Source organism: Clinocottus analis, unplaced genomic scaffold (genome assembly GCF_023055335.1).
Source record: "Clinocottus analis isolate CAN_PGR_092001 unplaced genomic scaffold, fCliAna1.0.p SCAF_4, whole genome shotgun sequence".
NCBI classification, from domain to species: Eukaryota; Metazoa; Chordata; class Actinopteri; order Perciformes; family Cottidae; genus Clinocottus; species Clinocottus analis.
The window spans coordinates 12,318,120-12,336,802 of record NW_027176153.1 but is presented as its reverse complement, the minus strand read 5'-3'; the positions used below and the strand labels follow the sequence as shown (position 1 = coordinate 12,336,802).

The 18,683-nt window shown below is 42.8% G+C and overlaps 1 protein-coding gene across 2 annotated transcripts in view; it reads left to right on the top strand.

Moving 5' to 3' along the window:
• sema3bl (sema domain, immunoglobulin domain (Ig), short basic domain, secreted, (semaphorin) 3bl) overlaps window positions 1–18,683 on the top strand; it is a 58,540-nt gene that overhangs the window by 4,297 nt on the left and 35,560 nt on the right. For both annotated transcript variants that reach the window (XM_068597038.1, XM_068597037.1), the window contains exons 2-3: window positions 11,176–11,336; window positions 16,224–16,286. In XM_068597038.1, coding sequence (XP_068453139.1) covers window positions 11,176–11,336; window positions 16,224–16,286 — 224 coding nt within the window. The remainder of the gene's footprint in view (window positions 1–11,175; window positions 11,337–16,223; window positions 16,287–18,683) is intronic.

The following is an 18,683-nucleotide window of genomic DNA, read 5'->3' as shown; positions in this document are numbered from 1 at the left end:
GGAATAATACGAGTTTGAAAAAATAAAGATCAGACTGTTGAATCCTTTATTGATTTCAGCTGTCCACATTAGTGATCAAGACATGTCTTTTCATGGAGTTGGAACAGTTTGTGAAGCCTTTAAGCTTTTAGGCGAAGGCATTTTAGTGTTAGCGAGAGGCAAAGTTTTGTATGCAAGTTTGTGTCCCAAACGTTTTTTTGCTGGGAAAGCCTCATAACGGCATTTAATGGGTGCGTCTATAAAGTCTATAAGTACATTTCGTGGTATAGAGATGGAGGATGCTGCATTCTGATGGCTGGATGGTGTGTATTCTGTCATGTGAAAGAGTTGTATGTCAGAACGGCCACACTCTATTTCTATCATCGAATGTAAGAATTTGGAGGGAATTATCTCGCCAATATCATGGCCATTTGTCAACAAGGGCCATATGTGATCAAATAAAAAATCGACTTTCCATTCTCCGAAATACCATCAATATTTAAGGAAGGCCATTGAAGCTCAATGTCGGCAGATGAGCAAATTTGTGTGTTTGGTATTTATTAGCCTCAATGCAATGGAAGCGGCACAAACGTGCTTTGTCCGGTCAAGGAAAATCAGCGTATTTAGTTTGGAGGCTCCAAAGACACCGCCGAGAGGTCTTCTGTCTGGTATGTGGAGCTGCTGACAGAGGAAACACACTCCATGTTTCTGACAGCGCAGGCCGGGTGAAGACCGATCGTGTGTGTGAAAGAAAAGAGAGCTACAGCAGAGGTGTTTCTTTTGTAGATATATGTAGGACTTCATACATACTGTAAATGTATATAAAGTGCAAAATGTGTGTGGAACAGAAAAAGAGACACATTGCTTCTGAGGTAGAAATCTCTGTACTGACCCTTTGGAGTGTGTTTTTTTTTTAATTAAATTGCATGATTGTGTGGAAAGAGAGAGGGGGCAATAGCATCTGTCGCCTCAACAGCCTCTCTCTTGTGACCCATCACAGACCCGGCCAGAGACAGGTGGTGAGATAATTGACTGTCAATGTGTGAGTGAACAGGAGCTGGGAAAGGGACTGAGATAAACACAAGGCCAGATCAGAGAGCACAGATGGAGAGGAAGCTGGGATGATAAAGAGAAAAAAGGGGCCTGTGATGTTTGAGGCAAAAGAAAAAGGACAGCGTGAGAAAAAAGAGGAAACATCTTATTAGGAAATTATTTAAAGCCACGAGGTAAAAAATGAGAAGTCCTTTATTAACACAGGAGATGAAAACATCTGTCCTTTATTGTTTCTTATTGCTGAACCATCGTGCCAATAATTACTCACCCCAACTTCCTATAATTTTTCAGCATATGAAAGGAAATTAAATAATAGGTCAAGTTGGGGCTTATTTCTCAGCAGAGCCAATCTGAACTAAAGCAGCAACACGTGGGTGTATTTTTCCTCATGTATGGGCAGCAGTAGTGAGAATGGTTGACAAACTTATTTAACAAGACATTCTGTCCGTAAGCTAAGAAACCACGTGAGGGTCTGTTCATCTCACCTTCTGAAATGAGCCCTTTACACCGGCTGTCACGTTTCTAAAGTAGACACACAAACACACAAAACAGTTTCAGTTGGTTTGCCAACCCACAGCTGGATTCTGACACACTGCACCTTTCAGGAGACAGAGGTGCTTAAAGGATGAGTCTGACAATATGCAACAAATGCCATGAAAAGAAGAAACTCAACAACTCCCTCTGGATAAAGGTCTACTCGTACCCCTGTGAGATAAATCCAACACCCACCACGCCCCCTAACGTCCGAGGATAAACTGATAAACCCCTGTTGGACTCAAACAGCTTAACCCTGCTGCAAAACATGTCCAGAAAAACACTGCATTGATACCCCTTAAAGGTCAGCGCACATGGCTCCATTGGCTGAACCAGGACTGCGCTAAGAATTAAAACATGCGCCCCTAATGCTGGCATGAATCGACGGACTGGAGGGTGAATAGGAGAGGGGAATGTCAATGAAAGAGAGGGAACATCAATGAATTTCAAAGAACAGAGGGAGAGAATGAGAGAGAAGGGAAGTGGGGGAATAATGAAGGAACGATTTGTGAATGTGGAGAGAGAACAAATGATTGATCCATGACAGAGGGAATGAAAAGAGGGGAAAGGGAGCATGAGAGAGATGAAAGTGCAGATAAAAAGAGGTCATGGGCCCGTGGTGGAGAGAGATAGACGGATGAAAAAACAAAGACGGACAGAGGCTAAGAAAAGGAAAGAAAAGACAGGAGGGTAGCGCAGTGTGAACGATGAGGGAGAGGGAGGCATGGCAGATAGAAGGATAAGAGGAGGAGAGAGGCTAACCTGAAGGCTGAAACACACTGGTCCCTTTGAGAAGCAAAGGTTGAGGGTTCAAGTCCCAACAATGTGGCTTTGACCATCTGTCATGTAGATTACTAAGTACCCCACTTACACACTGGAGTTATGGTGTGTGTGTGTGTGTGTGTGTGTGTGTGTGTGTGTGTGTGTGTGTGTGTGTGTGTGTGTGTGTGTGTCTTGTGCACATTGTGGGAGTATCCTGTGTCTCCGTCCTCTGTGAAATCATTATGTCTATTCACTCTTGTTTGACCAGCATAAGCAAGTCAAAGAATAGATGTGCATGTGTGCTAAGAGGCCGGCCAAAACAAACTCCAGCGTCGTTTTAACATGAGCGTTGCAAAAATCACAGCAGTGGATGTTCACCAAAGGGGGTTCAAGTCCTGAAAAACTATTTCTCTAAGCTTTCTACATCCTGGCGAGCCCAGCAGCGCTCCTCTCTGCAGACCCCCGGAGGTCCGACCCAGCCTTCGCTCTGACACCATTGTTATCTCTCCTTTTCTGTTCTGGTCTGAACTGGTCTTTGCTGTTCTTCTTCTGTTAGTTCCATTATACTTCAGCTCTCAATAATATTTAAAAGCTTATCTGCGTAGGATTTTTATTTGACAGCATTGTAATAACTCAAATGGCATATTTTCGTTTGATAAACTATATTTCCAGAGAAACTGGGTGCATGAAATGTTAAAATGCTGTTTTCTCCAAACAGTTAACCAACTAAAACCACTTGTTGCGGTGCCTGTAATTATACAACAAAGGCAAAATAACATGACCCACAACCTGTGTTGGTGCCTAATGTCTCCAACATGCCAACAATCTTTGAAAACCAGAGCAAAGGCAGTATTGAACTTTAGTGTGTAACTCACTCGACCATCTGCTCTTCATGTCCACCCGAAGCGTTCAATACTTCAACAAATCACAGTCTCACAATAACACCTTGTGAAAACGTTGTGCTCAGTTGGACTAATGTTGAACTTGGCCTCCTCCTCTAGGTCTGGGTCCGCCAAGTGCATGCTGGGTCGCGGTGGTAGAATGACAGATGCCTTGCCAGGGATTTATAGCAAGTCATACTGTTCCAACTTGAGCGAGAAGCATCCCTCCATCACCCTGTGAGATGGATAAACACCATCAGCTCTGCTTGTGTATTTGTTCACTGGAGACATTAAAGGATTACAGGCTTTACATCCACAGTAGTGCAGCTGGGTCCTCCTGCAGAGAGCAGCAAGCACAGAGAGAAAGAACAACAGAATGAAAAACCTACCGTGATGATAACACACACACACACACACACACACACACACACACACACGCACACACGCACACACACACACACAATCATGTTTGCATGACTTTTGGGGACATTACATTGACTTAAATTGATTTCCAGAAGACTTACCTGAACCATAACCGTTATCAGCCAAACACTAACTCTTAACCTTAGCTTTACTTAAAGTTAAACCCAACTTAAACCAAATCTTCACTTCTAAATATGATGATTTATCTTACGTTACGGGGACGTGCATCTTGTCCTCATATTGCTCCCAAAAAGAAGGCAAATCTCCAAAATGTGATCGTGTAATCACATTTCTGTCCCCTCAAGATGGGTAAAACACGCCAGCACACACATGGAAACCTCAATTTCGTGTCCTACCATGTTGCACTTTGGCTCAGAACCAATGCAAAGTGATGGAGAAACAGGGCTGATGGGAACCCTCTCTAATGCAGGACATGTCACAAACAGTGGGGTGCTGCTCCTCCTTCCACAGAAACAAACCGAATCAATTAGTTCCACCGGACAAGAAGAGCCGAGCACAAGGGTCTCCTCTGTGGACCGATGTATCTATTAGACAGCAGCTGACAAATGCAAACAAACATCACCGTTAACAAATACCAGTGGAGACGCTCGGGTCGGTGTGTGCATGTGTGAATGCTGTTGTGCATCTGACAATGTGTATCGAAACCAGTTGTCTTACTGGCCTCCCATGGATTCAATGCATTTGCTGCCAAATAGAGCAGCTATACGGCTTTTGTTTAGTCCATATGAATCTCGATGTGTCTATTTTCTTAAAGCAAGTACAAATAATCATGAAATAATTATTTGCTGATTTTGGTTTAAAACCAAAACATGTTTTTAGAATTACTGTAAAAACAAAGAAAACACAAATCAAACAAATGAAATAATGTCACTGTAAAAAAAAACAACATAGTTTTGACACAATTTGAAGAATGAACATCTGAATGTGTGCCTGCACTGTGCTGCGTTCAATTAACAACATGTGTGTGAGGCAACACCGCCAAATGAGAATTGTAGAAGGAGCTGGAGGCCTCTGATGAGGCGTTGAGGGAGGGAGGGATAAAAGTAAAATATTAAAATACAGAAGTTTAAGAAAAGTTTAAGCCGAGGGAATGGATTAGCATTTCCTCAGAAATAAATATGCCGCATCTGTACGAATTAAGTGAAAGGGATGAGAATAGAGGTTAACGTGTCAGAGTCAAAGGGAGGAATTGAGATTAAGAAAGGAAGGAAGCGGCTATGAAGTAAAGGAAGGAGGAAAGCTCAGGTTAAGAGGAGCGGGCATGTTGAGGATCATTTTTGTATGAGAGACATCAAATGAAAGAGGCGCGTGTGGTACGGGTGAGTAATGACGTACGAGAAGATTCAAAATGGGAGAAGAAAAAAAAAGATGAAAGTGCGCGGAAGAGAAAGATGGATCGAGAGAAAGCAACTGTCCGTCAGGGAGGAAGGAACATCGCGGAGAGACAGAGGGGAGGGAGAGATGATGAAATGAGAAACGAAAAAGAGACAGAGGAGGGTGAGGGTTGATGAGAATCGAGGGCGATGAGGTCACACCATGCGTTGTGTTTTTATTGCCCCGGAAGGAAAGATCAGGTATCAGGAACTCTAATAGAGAAGAGAGAGAAGGAGTCTTTAAAGTCCAACTCTGTGTGTGAGAGAAAGACAGAAAGTAAGACTTTAAAGTCTGACTGTAAAGTCAATCGGCCGGTTGGTTTGTGCGCTCTTTTTTTTTGGCACTCGTCTTACTTCTCATGGTTTTATCACATGATCAAGTGTGTTAGGAATGCAAGCTGCATGCTGGGATGACATCTCCTGTGAGCAGCAGTAACAGGCTGGCAGGAAATCCCAGGATTTACTCTGTCATGAGCTATCTGGCCTGTGAGATCTCTGCCGGGACACATCGCAGTGAATTTAAACAATAGAAACTGATATCTGGCGGTCTTATTGCCGTCAATGAACACATAACTGAGCTTAAACCATAAACGGGAAATAGAATAGTGGTAACATAGAAGCCTAACGTGCAACTATGTTGACATCTGACACCTTCATCTGCCGCTGTGGCCTTTTACACAAGAGACAGAGAGCGGGAACAGCAATGCTCACCACTGTGACGTATTTCACAATTGCCACTTTAAAAAATAAAAGTTGCACTGGGGGTAGATGAGCTTGTAAAAGTAATCTGTCCCAGTTTATTTGGAGTCTTCGGTTTACCATAGTTACTGTGTGTCTCCATCGCCTGTACAGGAGTGAGGAGAGTTTACCAGATGAGATGTTTACTTACAAACATATTCACCATGCTAAAGGTTAGCATGTTAGCATGCTAACATCTGCCAATCAGCTTTAAACGCAGTGCAGCCGCCCAGAAGTTGTGCAATTGTGCAGTATGTGTATGTATATGTTACGGTATGTGATGTTAATATCCTATAATGTGTAGTATTTTCAAATTCCTGCACTTATCAGCATACTCTCTATCTAGATATGAGTGATGTGACCTATATTCTACAGCAAGAGAAATGTCACATTCGCCTTGAATAAAAATAGATGCAACCAAGAGTACAGTAAAACCTGCTGTTTGCATTTTTTATTCTTTGCATTTGCTTCTTTTTCTCTATGACAGCAGATACAGTACGAATGAAAAATTGTAGGTCAGAAAGCCATCCATAATGAAGACAATTTGTCCAGCCCTGGTGCACATGTCACAACAAATCATGCAGGCAAACTGAGGAAGATGAGATGAGTATTTGACCTGGGAGAGGAGGAGGAGGAGATTACTTTTTGTGCATGCGGCAGATTCCAGAAATACTTGGCACACTGCAACAATATACAGCCGAGATCTAATGATACGCTTGGAAGCAGCAGTGTAATGAGTCTAATGGGTCTTTATTTGTGTGTGTGTGTGTCTGTATTTGTCTGTGTGTGTGTCTGTGTCACAGTATATGAAAACAAAATGTCAGAAAACAATATTTGGAGATATCAGCCTGCCAGTAAGTTTTGAGATGGGAATAGGTGTGAGTCCACAAGGGACTTTTTAATTAATGTATGATGGTGTGTGTGTGTGTGTGTGTGTGTGTGTGTGTGTGTGTGTGTTTCTGGGATGCATTTTGTAGCACAGGAGGTGTAATAGGTTTCAGATGTGTCCCCCTCTCCCACTGAGCCAACGATAACAATGATACTATTGTGTGTGCGTATGTGCCTAGTTACATATGTGTGTGTGTGTGTGTGTGTGTGTGTGTGTGTGTGTGTGTGTGTGTGTGTGTGTGTGTGTGTGTGTGTGTGTGTGTGTGTGCGTGAGTGCGTGTGAGTGCGCGTGTGTGCAGCTTAACACAACTCACACTCTGCCTGTGCCCAATTTGTACATTAGAGATGTCAGCATGAGATTTGGGAGTCAACTGTTATTCATTCTCTGCTCAGTTAGATTTGTTTGTTTTTACCAGACATGTCGTCTTTGTAACATTTTCCCTCGCCCCCCCAAATACATTTATGCAGTAACAATGGCCTCAGTTTCATCACAGAAGAATCTTTAAAAAAAAAAATGTAGTCAGAAGCTCATTTGACATGTGACTGGGTGATGAAAGAAGCACGTAAGCTCCCAGATCAAACTAAAATATGCAAATAAGCAAAAGATCTCCCTAACAGCAGCAGCGAAGGAGATCGCACTGACTCTCAGATTTGACAGACACCGGGGCATGCCTCAGCCTGACTAAGTAGAACATTGACAATGTAAACACATCGCAGGAAACAGCGACTGCATGCGCATCTTTGAAGTGGTTGGGGCTGCACGCTGCGAGAGGTTCGACGCTCCCAGTGGAACCAGATGCTCGTCCGCGTGTCGCTTCGGTTCAGCTGTTTGTCAGTGCAGCGTCGGCTCGCTGCCGAGGCACATTGGAGACAGATGTGGACGTCTCCCTATATGGAGGCTGTGAGGGGACTTTGTGGATGTATATACGGGGTCCGAGGACACAAAGAGGAGAGAGACCGGAGAGAAATATGCAGCCGCAAAAGGGGAGCGAGACAGGAAGACAGATGCACGGACACAAGAGATGAAATTGAAGACGTGTTAAGAAGTGACTTCAAGAGAGAGAAGAGAGGAAGTGAAGAAAAAAAAAATGGATAGAAAGTAGAGCCGGAGCAGGATGGGGAGCAGAGGGAGGTTAAACGGATAGGCGGAGGAGATGTGAGGATGGATTGACAGCAGGAGAGAACAGTTAGTGAGAGGTGAGACAGTGGTGTGGTTTCCACAGTGAGGCGATGAGCTGCCGGAGTGATAACAAGCTGCAGATGGAAGCTGTTAGCTCACCTTTCCCCTCTGTGTGAGAGAGAGAAAGTGTGTGTGTGTGTGTGTGTGTGTGTGTGTGTGTGTGTGTGTGTGTGTAGTACTTATGCGTGTACATTTTTCTTGTTATTTGAGGGAGGTTTGTGGATACCTCTGTGTGACTAACATCATACAAAGGTAGAACGAAAGAACACCGAGACATCAAACAGGATTTGAGTGTGAAATAATATGAAAATATAAACATAAAAAAAAGAATACTCTTGAACTTGGGTGAGAGAATCAGATGGTTACTCTATTTTGGGACGATCGCTCAGGAAACTATTGTTCACAGCATAGATAGGTGATCAAAAGAAAGTGTGAGAATGCCAGCAAATACTGAAAGAGTTGTGATGATGGTATTGTGTGTGTTAAGCAGCCAATCACTGCCCAGAGACATTGAGCTCCTTGAAACACTCTTGTTCTTTTCTCTCTGACAAAGTGCCAAACTTCACGCAGAGCACCGGGTGTGACTTCACCAATAACACGATCGACCTCCTCTTAGTCCAGATTTGGTCTATTGGTTGGTCGTCCACCACTTTGGTCCAAACTGATTATCTCAATTCCTCAAGTATCTCAAATGTTTGTAGTTTTATTGACACCTTCACGGTCCCCAGAGGACGAATCCTACAGACTGTTCATTTGTGGTTTTGAGTGAAATGTCTCAACAATTCTTGGACGCATCATCATACAATTCGGTGAAGAATTAAGCGTGATATGCATCTTAAACATTATACCACCAGAAGTTATGAATGTTTTCAAGGACACAATCACTTCTTTTGCTCACTTCCAAGCCTCACCCTCACAACTGGGACCTGATCCACCTCCTGCAATCTTTCTGTCAAAACAAAGAGGTGTGCCGTGAACATTCGATCTGAAACCTACAGTATCTGTTGAAGGTCTCAGCACACACACAAAACAACTCGTACAACCCAACGCACACAGGTCATCTCAGGGCTCGGAGCAACACGGAAAAAGCTGAACTTGTGGAGACAGACAGTCATCAGCTGACGGTGTGTGGAGCTGCCTGCATGTTCTGCTGATAAACTGTGTCACGAAAACACTTATTCCAGCTTCTACACGCCTCCTGCTATCAGCGAATGGGTGTTTGATGTTTAATTTGTGCTTGCCAGTTATGTTGCATTGTAACTATATCAGCATTCATTTTTAAAACATCACAACACTTTGAATGAATGCATTCAAACTGGCCATCAGTCAGAGGCACTGATCTCCAGCGTCTAATGTAAAGCAGATCCACGGCTGATCTTGCTCCGCTTACCTCGTCAGTCTCAATAAATCCATCATACAGCCTCGCAATCTCTGCCCGTCTCGTGGCTTTCTCTGCCCGCCTATCTCTCTACCTACTCATTATTTCCTGACTTTTACCAGCTGCTAAAAGCCACAACACTCCCCCCGCCCTTCCCTCTCCAACTTTATCTTCCATTCTCTAACTCCTTCTCTCGCTGCAGAACATCCCCAACGTCCTCCTGCTCCGGCGTCTGCTCATTATTCTCTTCGCCAGCAGCTTCTTACGAAACCTTATAAGTGTCTGCAGAGGATTTAACAGGCTTTTACACACGCTGATGCTGGTTCAGATTTTGATTTGGTTGCTGTAACAAGTGTAAACACAGCGTGAACATGATAGAGTGTTAAACTGTTTCTTCTGCACTCAATACCAGTGCAGAAGAAACTTACTGGGGTAAGTTTCTTCTGCACTGGTATTGAGTGTGATCGAGGGGGAAGGTGTGTGAATGTGTCTATGTATACAGTATAGTGTCCGTTTGTGTGTGTGCGTGTGTGTGTGTGTGTCTGTGTGTGTGTGTGTCTGTGTGTGTGTGAGGGGAGGTGGGATTACACTGTCAAGTATTCAGGTGTGAGTATGTGGAAGCTTGCGAGTTTGTGAAACATTTTTCTACACAAAAAACTGTGTGTGCGTGTGTGTGCGCGCGCGCGTGTGTGTGTGTGTGTGTGTGTGTGTGTGTGTGTGTGTGTGAGAGAGAGAGTCTGGAAGGCCCCAGTGATGGACACAGTGTTGCTGGGACAGGAGGCCCCTGCTTCACTTAGTCAATGCCCTTACTGAGTGGTGAGTGACTCAGTGGCCTACTTTGTCACTGTGTGTGTGTGTGTGTGTGTGTGTGTGTGTGTGTGTGTGTGTGTGTATCGAGCGTGACAGACGAATGATGAGAGGTAGACGGAAAACCAATTCATCCGAAAGACGCCACTGAGAGTTTTGACATACCGAAGACGTCTTCTCCCACAAAAATGTATCTCCTCATCTCGTTTCAGAGAGAGGAGATAGAGGGAAGGTATATAACAGGCGTTTGAGTGAGAAAATGGGTTTTCGACGCTGTGAAAGTCTGTTTTAGACACCCCACGTCTGGCTGACCTTGAATTCAACCCGCCCTCTACCATTCCTGCAGAGTCCGTTGCATCAACCTTTTGACTTTGAAGCTGCTGTAAGATCAGAGAGGAGATCCAGGTGCAGGCTGGTGTGTGCAGATGGATCCACCGCTGATATGGAGTTTCTCCTGGACCAAAGTGAGGGTCCCGGGAGTAGGGGGTGCCGTACGAGTACAGATTATAAAGCCCGCTGAGATAAATTTGTGATTTTGAACCAATAATAAATTGAATTGAATTAAATTCATGTTTCAATATTTGGCTCAGCAGCCTTTAACACACGGGAATGATGCGTTGACAGCAGCAACAGGAGCGGGCTCTGCAGACACATACTGCATTTGTAGTGGAACCAAAGCCGATGCGTCATGTGGACACGCAGGGTTTTTGTGGCACTGAAGAGAAAATGAACACATCCCTTTCAATACAGCACAAGTCTGAACTCAGTGGCGTCAGAGTGTCAGACTCACCTTTAGGCATCTGCAGCACCACGAGGGAGCCAACCTAAAGGTGTTGAGAAGATTTATCTGGATCTATTTTCGTTGAAGCGGAAACGGGCCTTACACAATCAGGAAGGCTTCAGCGTGAGAATTGGCTGCGTTTTAAAACACATTCGTGATGCCGTCTGTTGAAAGAACAGAAGACACTCTTCACCGCGATCATAACGTCTTTTAACTCACCTGCTTGGGTTTCATGCTTTAATGCCTAAAAGGAATTCTTTTAAGTTGTGTGCAACTAAAAGTGAGGACATTGCTCATCCTTCTTCTCCTCTCTCTCTCTCTCTCACTATCTCTCTCTCTCTCTCTCTCTCTCTCTCTCTCCCTCTCTCTCTCTGCAGACCTGCTGTCCACCAACAGGACGTCTATCTTCAGCGGCCACCAGGGTCAGCTCTCTCTTACCGCGGTCTTCCTGGACGAGTATCGCGACCGCCTCTTCCTGGGAGGAAAAGATGTCCTCTACTCTCTCCTGCTGGGACCTGTCAGCAGCGAGTCCAAAGAGGTGAGGCTTTTGGAGACAATAAATAGCATACGATGGAAGTTATTTCCGTATTTTAATGGCACTCTGCTCCGGTGATTGATGTTTGGTAAAAGGCCAGTCACTGCACAGTCTACCTTCATCGTTTAATTTTGATTTACGTTGCAGCGGTTTCAATCTCAAGAAGATAATATATGACTTGTAGGGATGGGTGTACCATTTTTGTGTTTTTTTTTCCAGAATACTTTCATTGCAGAACATCTGCTAAAGCATTCTTACACTCATAAATCAACTATTAACAGGATGACTTCAACCCAAACAGCCATTTTTATTATATTTTACTGTTGTTGCATCATCACTGAAATTGGAACAGAAAACATTGCTGAAACTATGCAACACAGCGTAGTTTTCAGAAGAAAAACAATACAAAATTAATAGATGACGCACTTGTTCTCTGGAATACATTTGGGATTGTGTGCTGATCAATTATACTATGTACATATACATACAGTATACATGCAAATGTATGGATACAATACATGTATTGCAGTAAGAGAGAGGAATGCTTTTATTATCAATTTATTTTTTAAACTTAACTGTTTAAATGAAATGTATTAATGTCAAGAATCAGCATGCGTTACTGTGATGCAGTGCTTTGGCAGGCTAGGCCAGATAAAATATGTTGACAATAGTGAAAAAACATGTATCTCATATGAGACTGGAAGTCAAATGTCATTCAGCCAGTGGACCAGAACAGTGATATCTCTTCAGTTTATTGCACGGCTTTGACCCAAGAGAAATGAACAGATTTAGATTAAAACATTTCATCTCCATATCTGTTGAAGAATACTTCTGGGAAAATGTGCAGCAAGCATTAATTCATATTTGACTTTCCAGCAGGGAGCTGAGTGCTCGATGTTGCATTAAACTGGTTTAGTAACGCGGAACAGAAACAACTCTCGAAAACAGAAAACCCCCTATTGCTTCAGCACCTTAGCTAAACGGAGCAGTGTGTGTGTGTGTGTGTGTGTGTGTGTGTGTGTGTGTGTGTGTGCTCATACATGGGAGACTGAGATGACACAAAGTGCATGAGTGATCAGGGAACGTATGTACACACAGAGAACCAGATGTCGCCCACCTTATCCGCCCTATTCCTGTCTCGGCCTCCTCTCACTGCTCTCTGTCTTGGCTGATGAAACCATATGAAGCTTGCTGATACTCTGGTTTGCTGCAAGCTGTTTGGGCCTAAATGCCCGGGCTTCTAACGAAGCCAGCCGTTATGAAATTCATCCGTGAAGGCAGTTCAGTGAAACAAAGGTTGAAGAGATGACACACATCTTCCAACTACCCCAAAAAACAAAGCTGAAAGAAGGAGAAAAGAGCAGAATAAATATTGCGTACGCCTTTTGGAAAATAAATTATCTCCCAGAGAACACATGCACATGCAGCTGAACTCCAGCCAGTCAATTAGCATAGCTTAGCAATAAGGACAGAAAGCAGCTAGCCCGGCTCTCTCTGATGTTTAGAAGTATGCCAAGTAACACCACAAAAGTCTCTGTAAAACATCAAACTATCTTCAAAGAACAAGGTACAACATGTTAGTTATTAACATTAAAAGGTGGTAAAGTGTATTTTTGAACTTACACTCTTTATGTTAAGCCGAGCCAACCGTGGCGGTTAAGATGCACCATCGTCAAATCGGTGAATCAATGTTATCATCTCACTTTCGGAAAGAGCGTGAATTTTTGTACGTCCCAAAATTGGTAACTGTTCCTTTACATTCATTTTGTCAAGATGTGTGTGTTGGGGTTGAATACCATCCTGTCAGCCGCTTCCTTGTTTCAGCATCTGCTGCAGCAACACACACTGATACGTCTAATAGTGTCATGTGACTGAAGCGTTTCTATTCTTTGCCTTCCACATATCAGAGATGAAGCAAACCAGGTGTTTCATCCATTGTACTTCAGGCATACACACACTTCTTATAAAAATATAAACTTTGTACTAGAATATAGTTGTAAACCGGTTTGAACTCTTTTACACAAGTATGTTGTTGTTCAACTCAAATAACTGCCGATTGTTTTCCACTCTTTCCACTAGAACTATAACAGCAACATTGTGTAGTAAAATGTCAACGGGAGTGAGGCGTAATTCTAACCACGGGGCTTTGGTTGAAAGCAAGTCGGATGGCATTAAATCAGTGAACCTTGCGTGTTTCTGTTCAAACTGGATGCAGTTCTTCATGAATCCAATCTGGAAAGTGGAACAATTCTCACAATGATAATTACCAGGAAAAAACACAACAAATAGTGATTCAGTTCATGTCAATGTTTCACGTGATGGACTAAATATGAAATGTTCTCCTTCCTTAAAACCAGCAGGAATCTTTGATTAATCTTTGATTTTTCTTTTGGCGTGAAAATGTGGTTGGCATCTCAAATATGTTTCAGCGTGTTCAGACAGCCGCTTGACTTTGCTCGGTGTTTACTCGCGTACACGCGGTGTGTGTCGTGTCGCTGTGCTTCCTTGGTGATTTTACAAATGGCCTCTGGCCCTCACTTGTTTCCAGCTCGAGATAGATGTTCCTGCAGTTGAAATAAATACTGTTCCAAGTTCAAAGATCAAAGACGTAACTAATGTGAATCATGTCTGAGGGGCGAATACAAATGAAAGAGCAAAGAGACACACTGATGAAGTGTCAGGAGATAGATGGACGGCTGGTGGAGGTTGGACATATTTTTTAAAGCGTGCGGAGCGAGACTCAGGGACGATAGATGGAATATCGCACTGCACTTACTCAGACCATCGCTAGCCAGATCTGACGCAGGACCTGATTTCACAGTATATCAGTATCAGGCAGGCAAGCTAGCAGGCTGCTTAGGTTAAACTGCGTGTGTGAGCCAGGCCTTTGGACAGGCACGCATTCATATCAGTCCAGCATCGTGCCAAAGAAACTGGTCCAAAGATTAGGCCTATTTGATGCCAAGATTTAGACCGGCCCTAATTTATTTATTCATTTCAGTCAGGCAGGAAACAAATAGTTTCTCACGGAGTCTTACATTTGCAAGTCGGCTTTGAGCGGACAGTATATACAGAGTGGGCGTCAGACTCCAATCAGATGATGTGACGGTGGAGCTGTCTTGTAAAAGCCTCTTTTCAATGCTGTCCATTTCATGTTGAGTTTTCACTAAGAAAATACTTAGAAACTGGGTTCAATTTGGTTGTTGTCTTTATTGCAAATGTGATATTCATATGATGATACAAAATGGACCTAATATCCTGCCTACAGCAAAATAAGTACCTGTCGAATACGAGAGAATGTGTGCGTCTGTATGTGTTCATAAAGTAGGTTTGATCCAGTAACAAGACTGTATAGGCTACACATAGTTGTACTTGCACCACCAGTGGATATGAAATAACTCCTTGGAGCCAAAAGCCAATTTGCTCTGGAGACTTATTTCATGTACTTTCAACTTGATTCTTGATATCTGATATTATCATTCATCTTATACATTAAATTCATATACAGCATTGTCAGTTTCTATTACATTACGGGGGTTAAAGTATTTCCAGGCACTCCAGTGTCACATCCTTTATCCGGACGGAGCTTTTCAGATAACTTAAATCTCTGTGAGCCAGGATTCAGTCATCTTGATTTACAGCGAGTCCACTGCAATTAATTAGAATTATGACAAAAGTCGTCTCCGATTTTACTGCTGATATGAAATCCTGGGCGTGAGGAGCAAGGGAGGCGAAACATTCACTCATCTCTTCAACTCTCTCTACTTGAATTTCTATCACTTCCCATTCTCACACTCTCTTCAAAACCCCAGAGCTACCTCAGTGGCCCCTCGACACACACGCTCCCATACGCACTGATCTACACATTGTAATGCAAGTCAGGACCATTTGCCTTTTTCTCTGGTTTCTTTTCTCCCCGTTACCCAAAACACAGCCAGTTCCTAAACAAAGAGTTATTGTGTGAGATCGGTCCTTGTGTCCGCACAGAGACACACTCGGTCTCTCCTCTTCAGTGGCAATTTCATTTTATTTTTATTTTTATAAAAGCGGCGTGAAAACTAGTCGCATTGTTTCAGGTCCAAATGATATGTCATGCCTTTTCTTCTTCTTGCTTCACTGGAAGAACGAGAGGACGACTTTGGGACTTTCCTAATCAGGAAATCTTGGATCTGAGCTATGAGAAGTTATGTTGAAAATTGCCTTTTATTTATTTGCTCTTTAGTTAAGCTTCAGATGGTCTTGTTATGATACTCTAAAGGTTTGGCTTAGCACAGCTTTCCTGCTTGTTTATAGCCAAAACTATAATTTCATTTCAGGCATAAAATACATGACTGACAGGGACTGACCCTCTGAAATCAACACTTTTATATCGATATAACTATTGTTTAGTTTAAAGTCTTCTTCTGTAACACACAGACTCCTCTTGGTTCTGAGACAGATATTCCCCCTGCATATAAAATCTAAATGATCTGATACATTGTTTTTTATTTTATTTGGAAGAACCAATCTTTTTATATAACTGGAATAAGTGTAATGATAAATGTTTCGCGTCTCAAAGTTTCAGCTTTAGAGGTCAAAAGTAAACTCCCAAAGTGCTCAGCTCATCATTCCAAAGCCTTTGTTTCATCACAGCTCTGCTCAATATGCCTCATTGTTCAATTTGCAGAGAAAAGAACTCAAATTGAGCCGCACATGGGCTGACTAGTATCTTTTGATTGCAGTCACAGACGCACATAAACATTGTGTGGGTTCAACAAAGCAATTACCTTTTGCAATATGGCTGGATAAGGTGGTTGTTTGCATTTCTTCAAAGATATTAGCTTATTAATCATCACACGTTTTCTATTCTTTTTTCCTCTCTCCCTCCATCTTTCTCTTCTTCTCTTGTAGCTTCACTGGCCTCCATTACCCGGCAACAGAGAGGACTGCATTCAAACGGGGAAGGAACCACAGGTAACTTTGAATTCTTGCTCGTTTTAACACATTTCCCTTAAGAAATGCAACGTATCCTAATAGAACAGGGTGCTATTCAAGTAGGTTACAATTACATCAACACTGACTTCTGGTTTTTGCATGGGACACAAACAGCAGTGGTGTTTGGACTCACCCATCAGGCCCAAACTGGCCTTATGTATGTTGTATTTCCTGGTTCAAGATTACATGGATTACATACAAATTGCACACATTATAGTGGATTACATTTCAAGATAAAACATGTGCCTATAGAGACACGTTCTCGGTTCCCACTCCCAGAGTGTCTGTTCTGGAAATGTTCATATCCTGCCTGCTTCACCTGACCCAACACCAGCCTACCAACCAGTACTCCTTCAAGGAGCCGTGGAGCAAACAGAATATATAGGCCAGTTTTCAGTCTTTCCAACATTGTCTATGTTGCTTTACTGCTGTAGCCATCAAGGCCACTTTCCTGCCTGCTCTTGATAACCAGCCCTGTTGCCAATGTCCTGTCTGTTTGCTGATTGTTGAATTTGTTTTCCTGGCCGCCTGCCTATTTTGGCAGCATTTTATTCTCCCAGCTGAGCTTTCTGTCTCGGGTTGCCATTACTGTCTCCAGTAACTTGAACTCTGACAGACAATGTGGTCAAAAATGAACCCAACCGATTCTGCTTTTTCCAATAATGAAGTGACAAAGTTGACCGACAGAACTTTGGGCCAAAAACCTCCAGTAAAGAGCAAGATTGTGTCCTCCAAACCCTGGCTTGTCAAGCTGGTGTATGCGCTTTCAGAGATTCAGTCTACTTTACTATCAGTTGTTCAAGGCCCCTTTTTAACAACACTCCCAGAATGGCACCATGTGATGGAAAGTGCAGAATGTGCCTCCCACAGTTTAACAAACTAGTGTACAGTAATTACACACTTACACAAGTAAGTGCCATATTGCTCCCACAATAAACGATGGACTATTAATGACTGAAGAAATCTAAATGAGGCCAAATAAAGACATATTGCTTCTTTGAAGGGGGAAAATCGAGGCAGGACGTCCTCTCTTAATGATGACTGGAAATACAGAGAGAGATGGAATTAAGGAAAATATCAGGAAATGGAGCAGGAGGGAGGTGTAAAGTATTACATGCAGGACAAGAGGGGAATGTGAGAGAAGAAAAACAAAGGGAGGATAATGTTCATGTAATTATGACCATGTTTACAACGAGAGAAACGAGGAGAGGGGGATTCTTATACCTCATACCTCCACTAATGTAAAGAAACAAACCATTTCGGAGTAAAATTTCAGCTTTAAAAAAAAAAAGCCATAATGAATGGGACCAGTGTCCAAGAATGTGTCAGCACCTTGAGTCGTTTCCCTCCTCAGAAGCTGACTCGGCTTTCTGTTTGTTAGCCTGGATGAGGTTTGTTGTACTTCACCGCAGATGAGGAGGGAGAGGAAGAGAGCAGAAGACGAAGATAATTACAGTTATAGGAGCATCAAAAACAGGAAAGAAAGACCTGACAGAGAAAGCAGGCCGTGCAACCGTCTAACTTTTAGCCGTGCGACTGGCATGGCTCCAGGGATGCCGGTCTGGTAGGTTGATCCACCACTTAGGTAAAGACTTAAATATTTGTGCAGACATTCATGCTCCCCAGAGGATGAAACCTATTGACGCTACAATCAAGGTTAACATGCATGGTCTTGAGTGAAAAGTCTCATGAATTATCTTCTAACTTTTTTGATCCCTGAACTTTTCACTAAGAGCAATCTTGACGTCGAAATGTAATGTGTCCCTTTCTTTGGTTAGTGAATAATTAATTTGGGGATTCATGGGGCTTTTAGAGCCGCGGTTTTTATTTCTAGTCTACCGGTGTAGCCAGCAAGACTTTCTTTTCTGTGTGAGTAATGTAGACAAGATTTTACAAGGTCATTTTAAACCCCAAACATCTAAATCAAGCCTTTCACCTCACCGACTGCTAACCTGCTTTCCACCAATCTTCAACTGGACCGTACTTACTGCTTAGACTACAAACAGAAACCAGAACGCTTTCAATGCCAAAATCTGACATGGCTGGGGACTCTTAGTCTTGTTAATATGACAAAATACACAAAGGAAGCAAGCAATGAAAGATGGATAATAGATAAAGACAAAGAAGGCAATAACAAAGAAAGATTCACAGAAAGAAAGGAGGAGAAAGAATAAAGTAAGAAGGGAAGGAAGAGATTTGTAAGAACGTCTCTTTACTGAGATGTCGTCAAATTTTGTCTTAGCTGGAGAAAAAGCTCTGTGTGCTCAGAATACAAAAACTGGCACCAATTACTGGTGTACACACACACACACACACACACACACACACACACACACACACATACACACACACACACACACACACACACACACACAG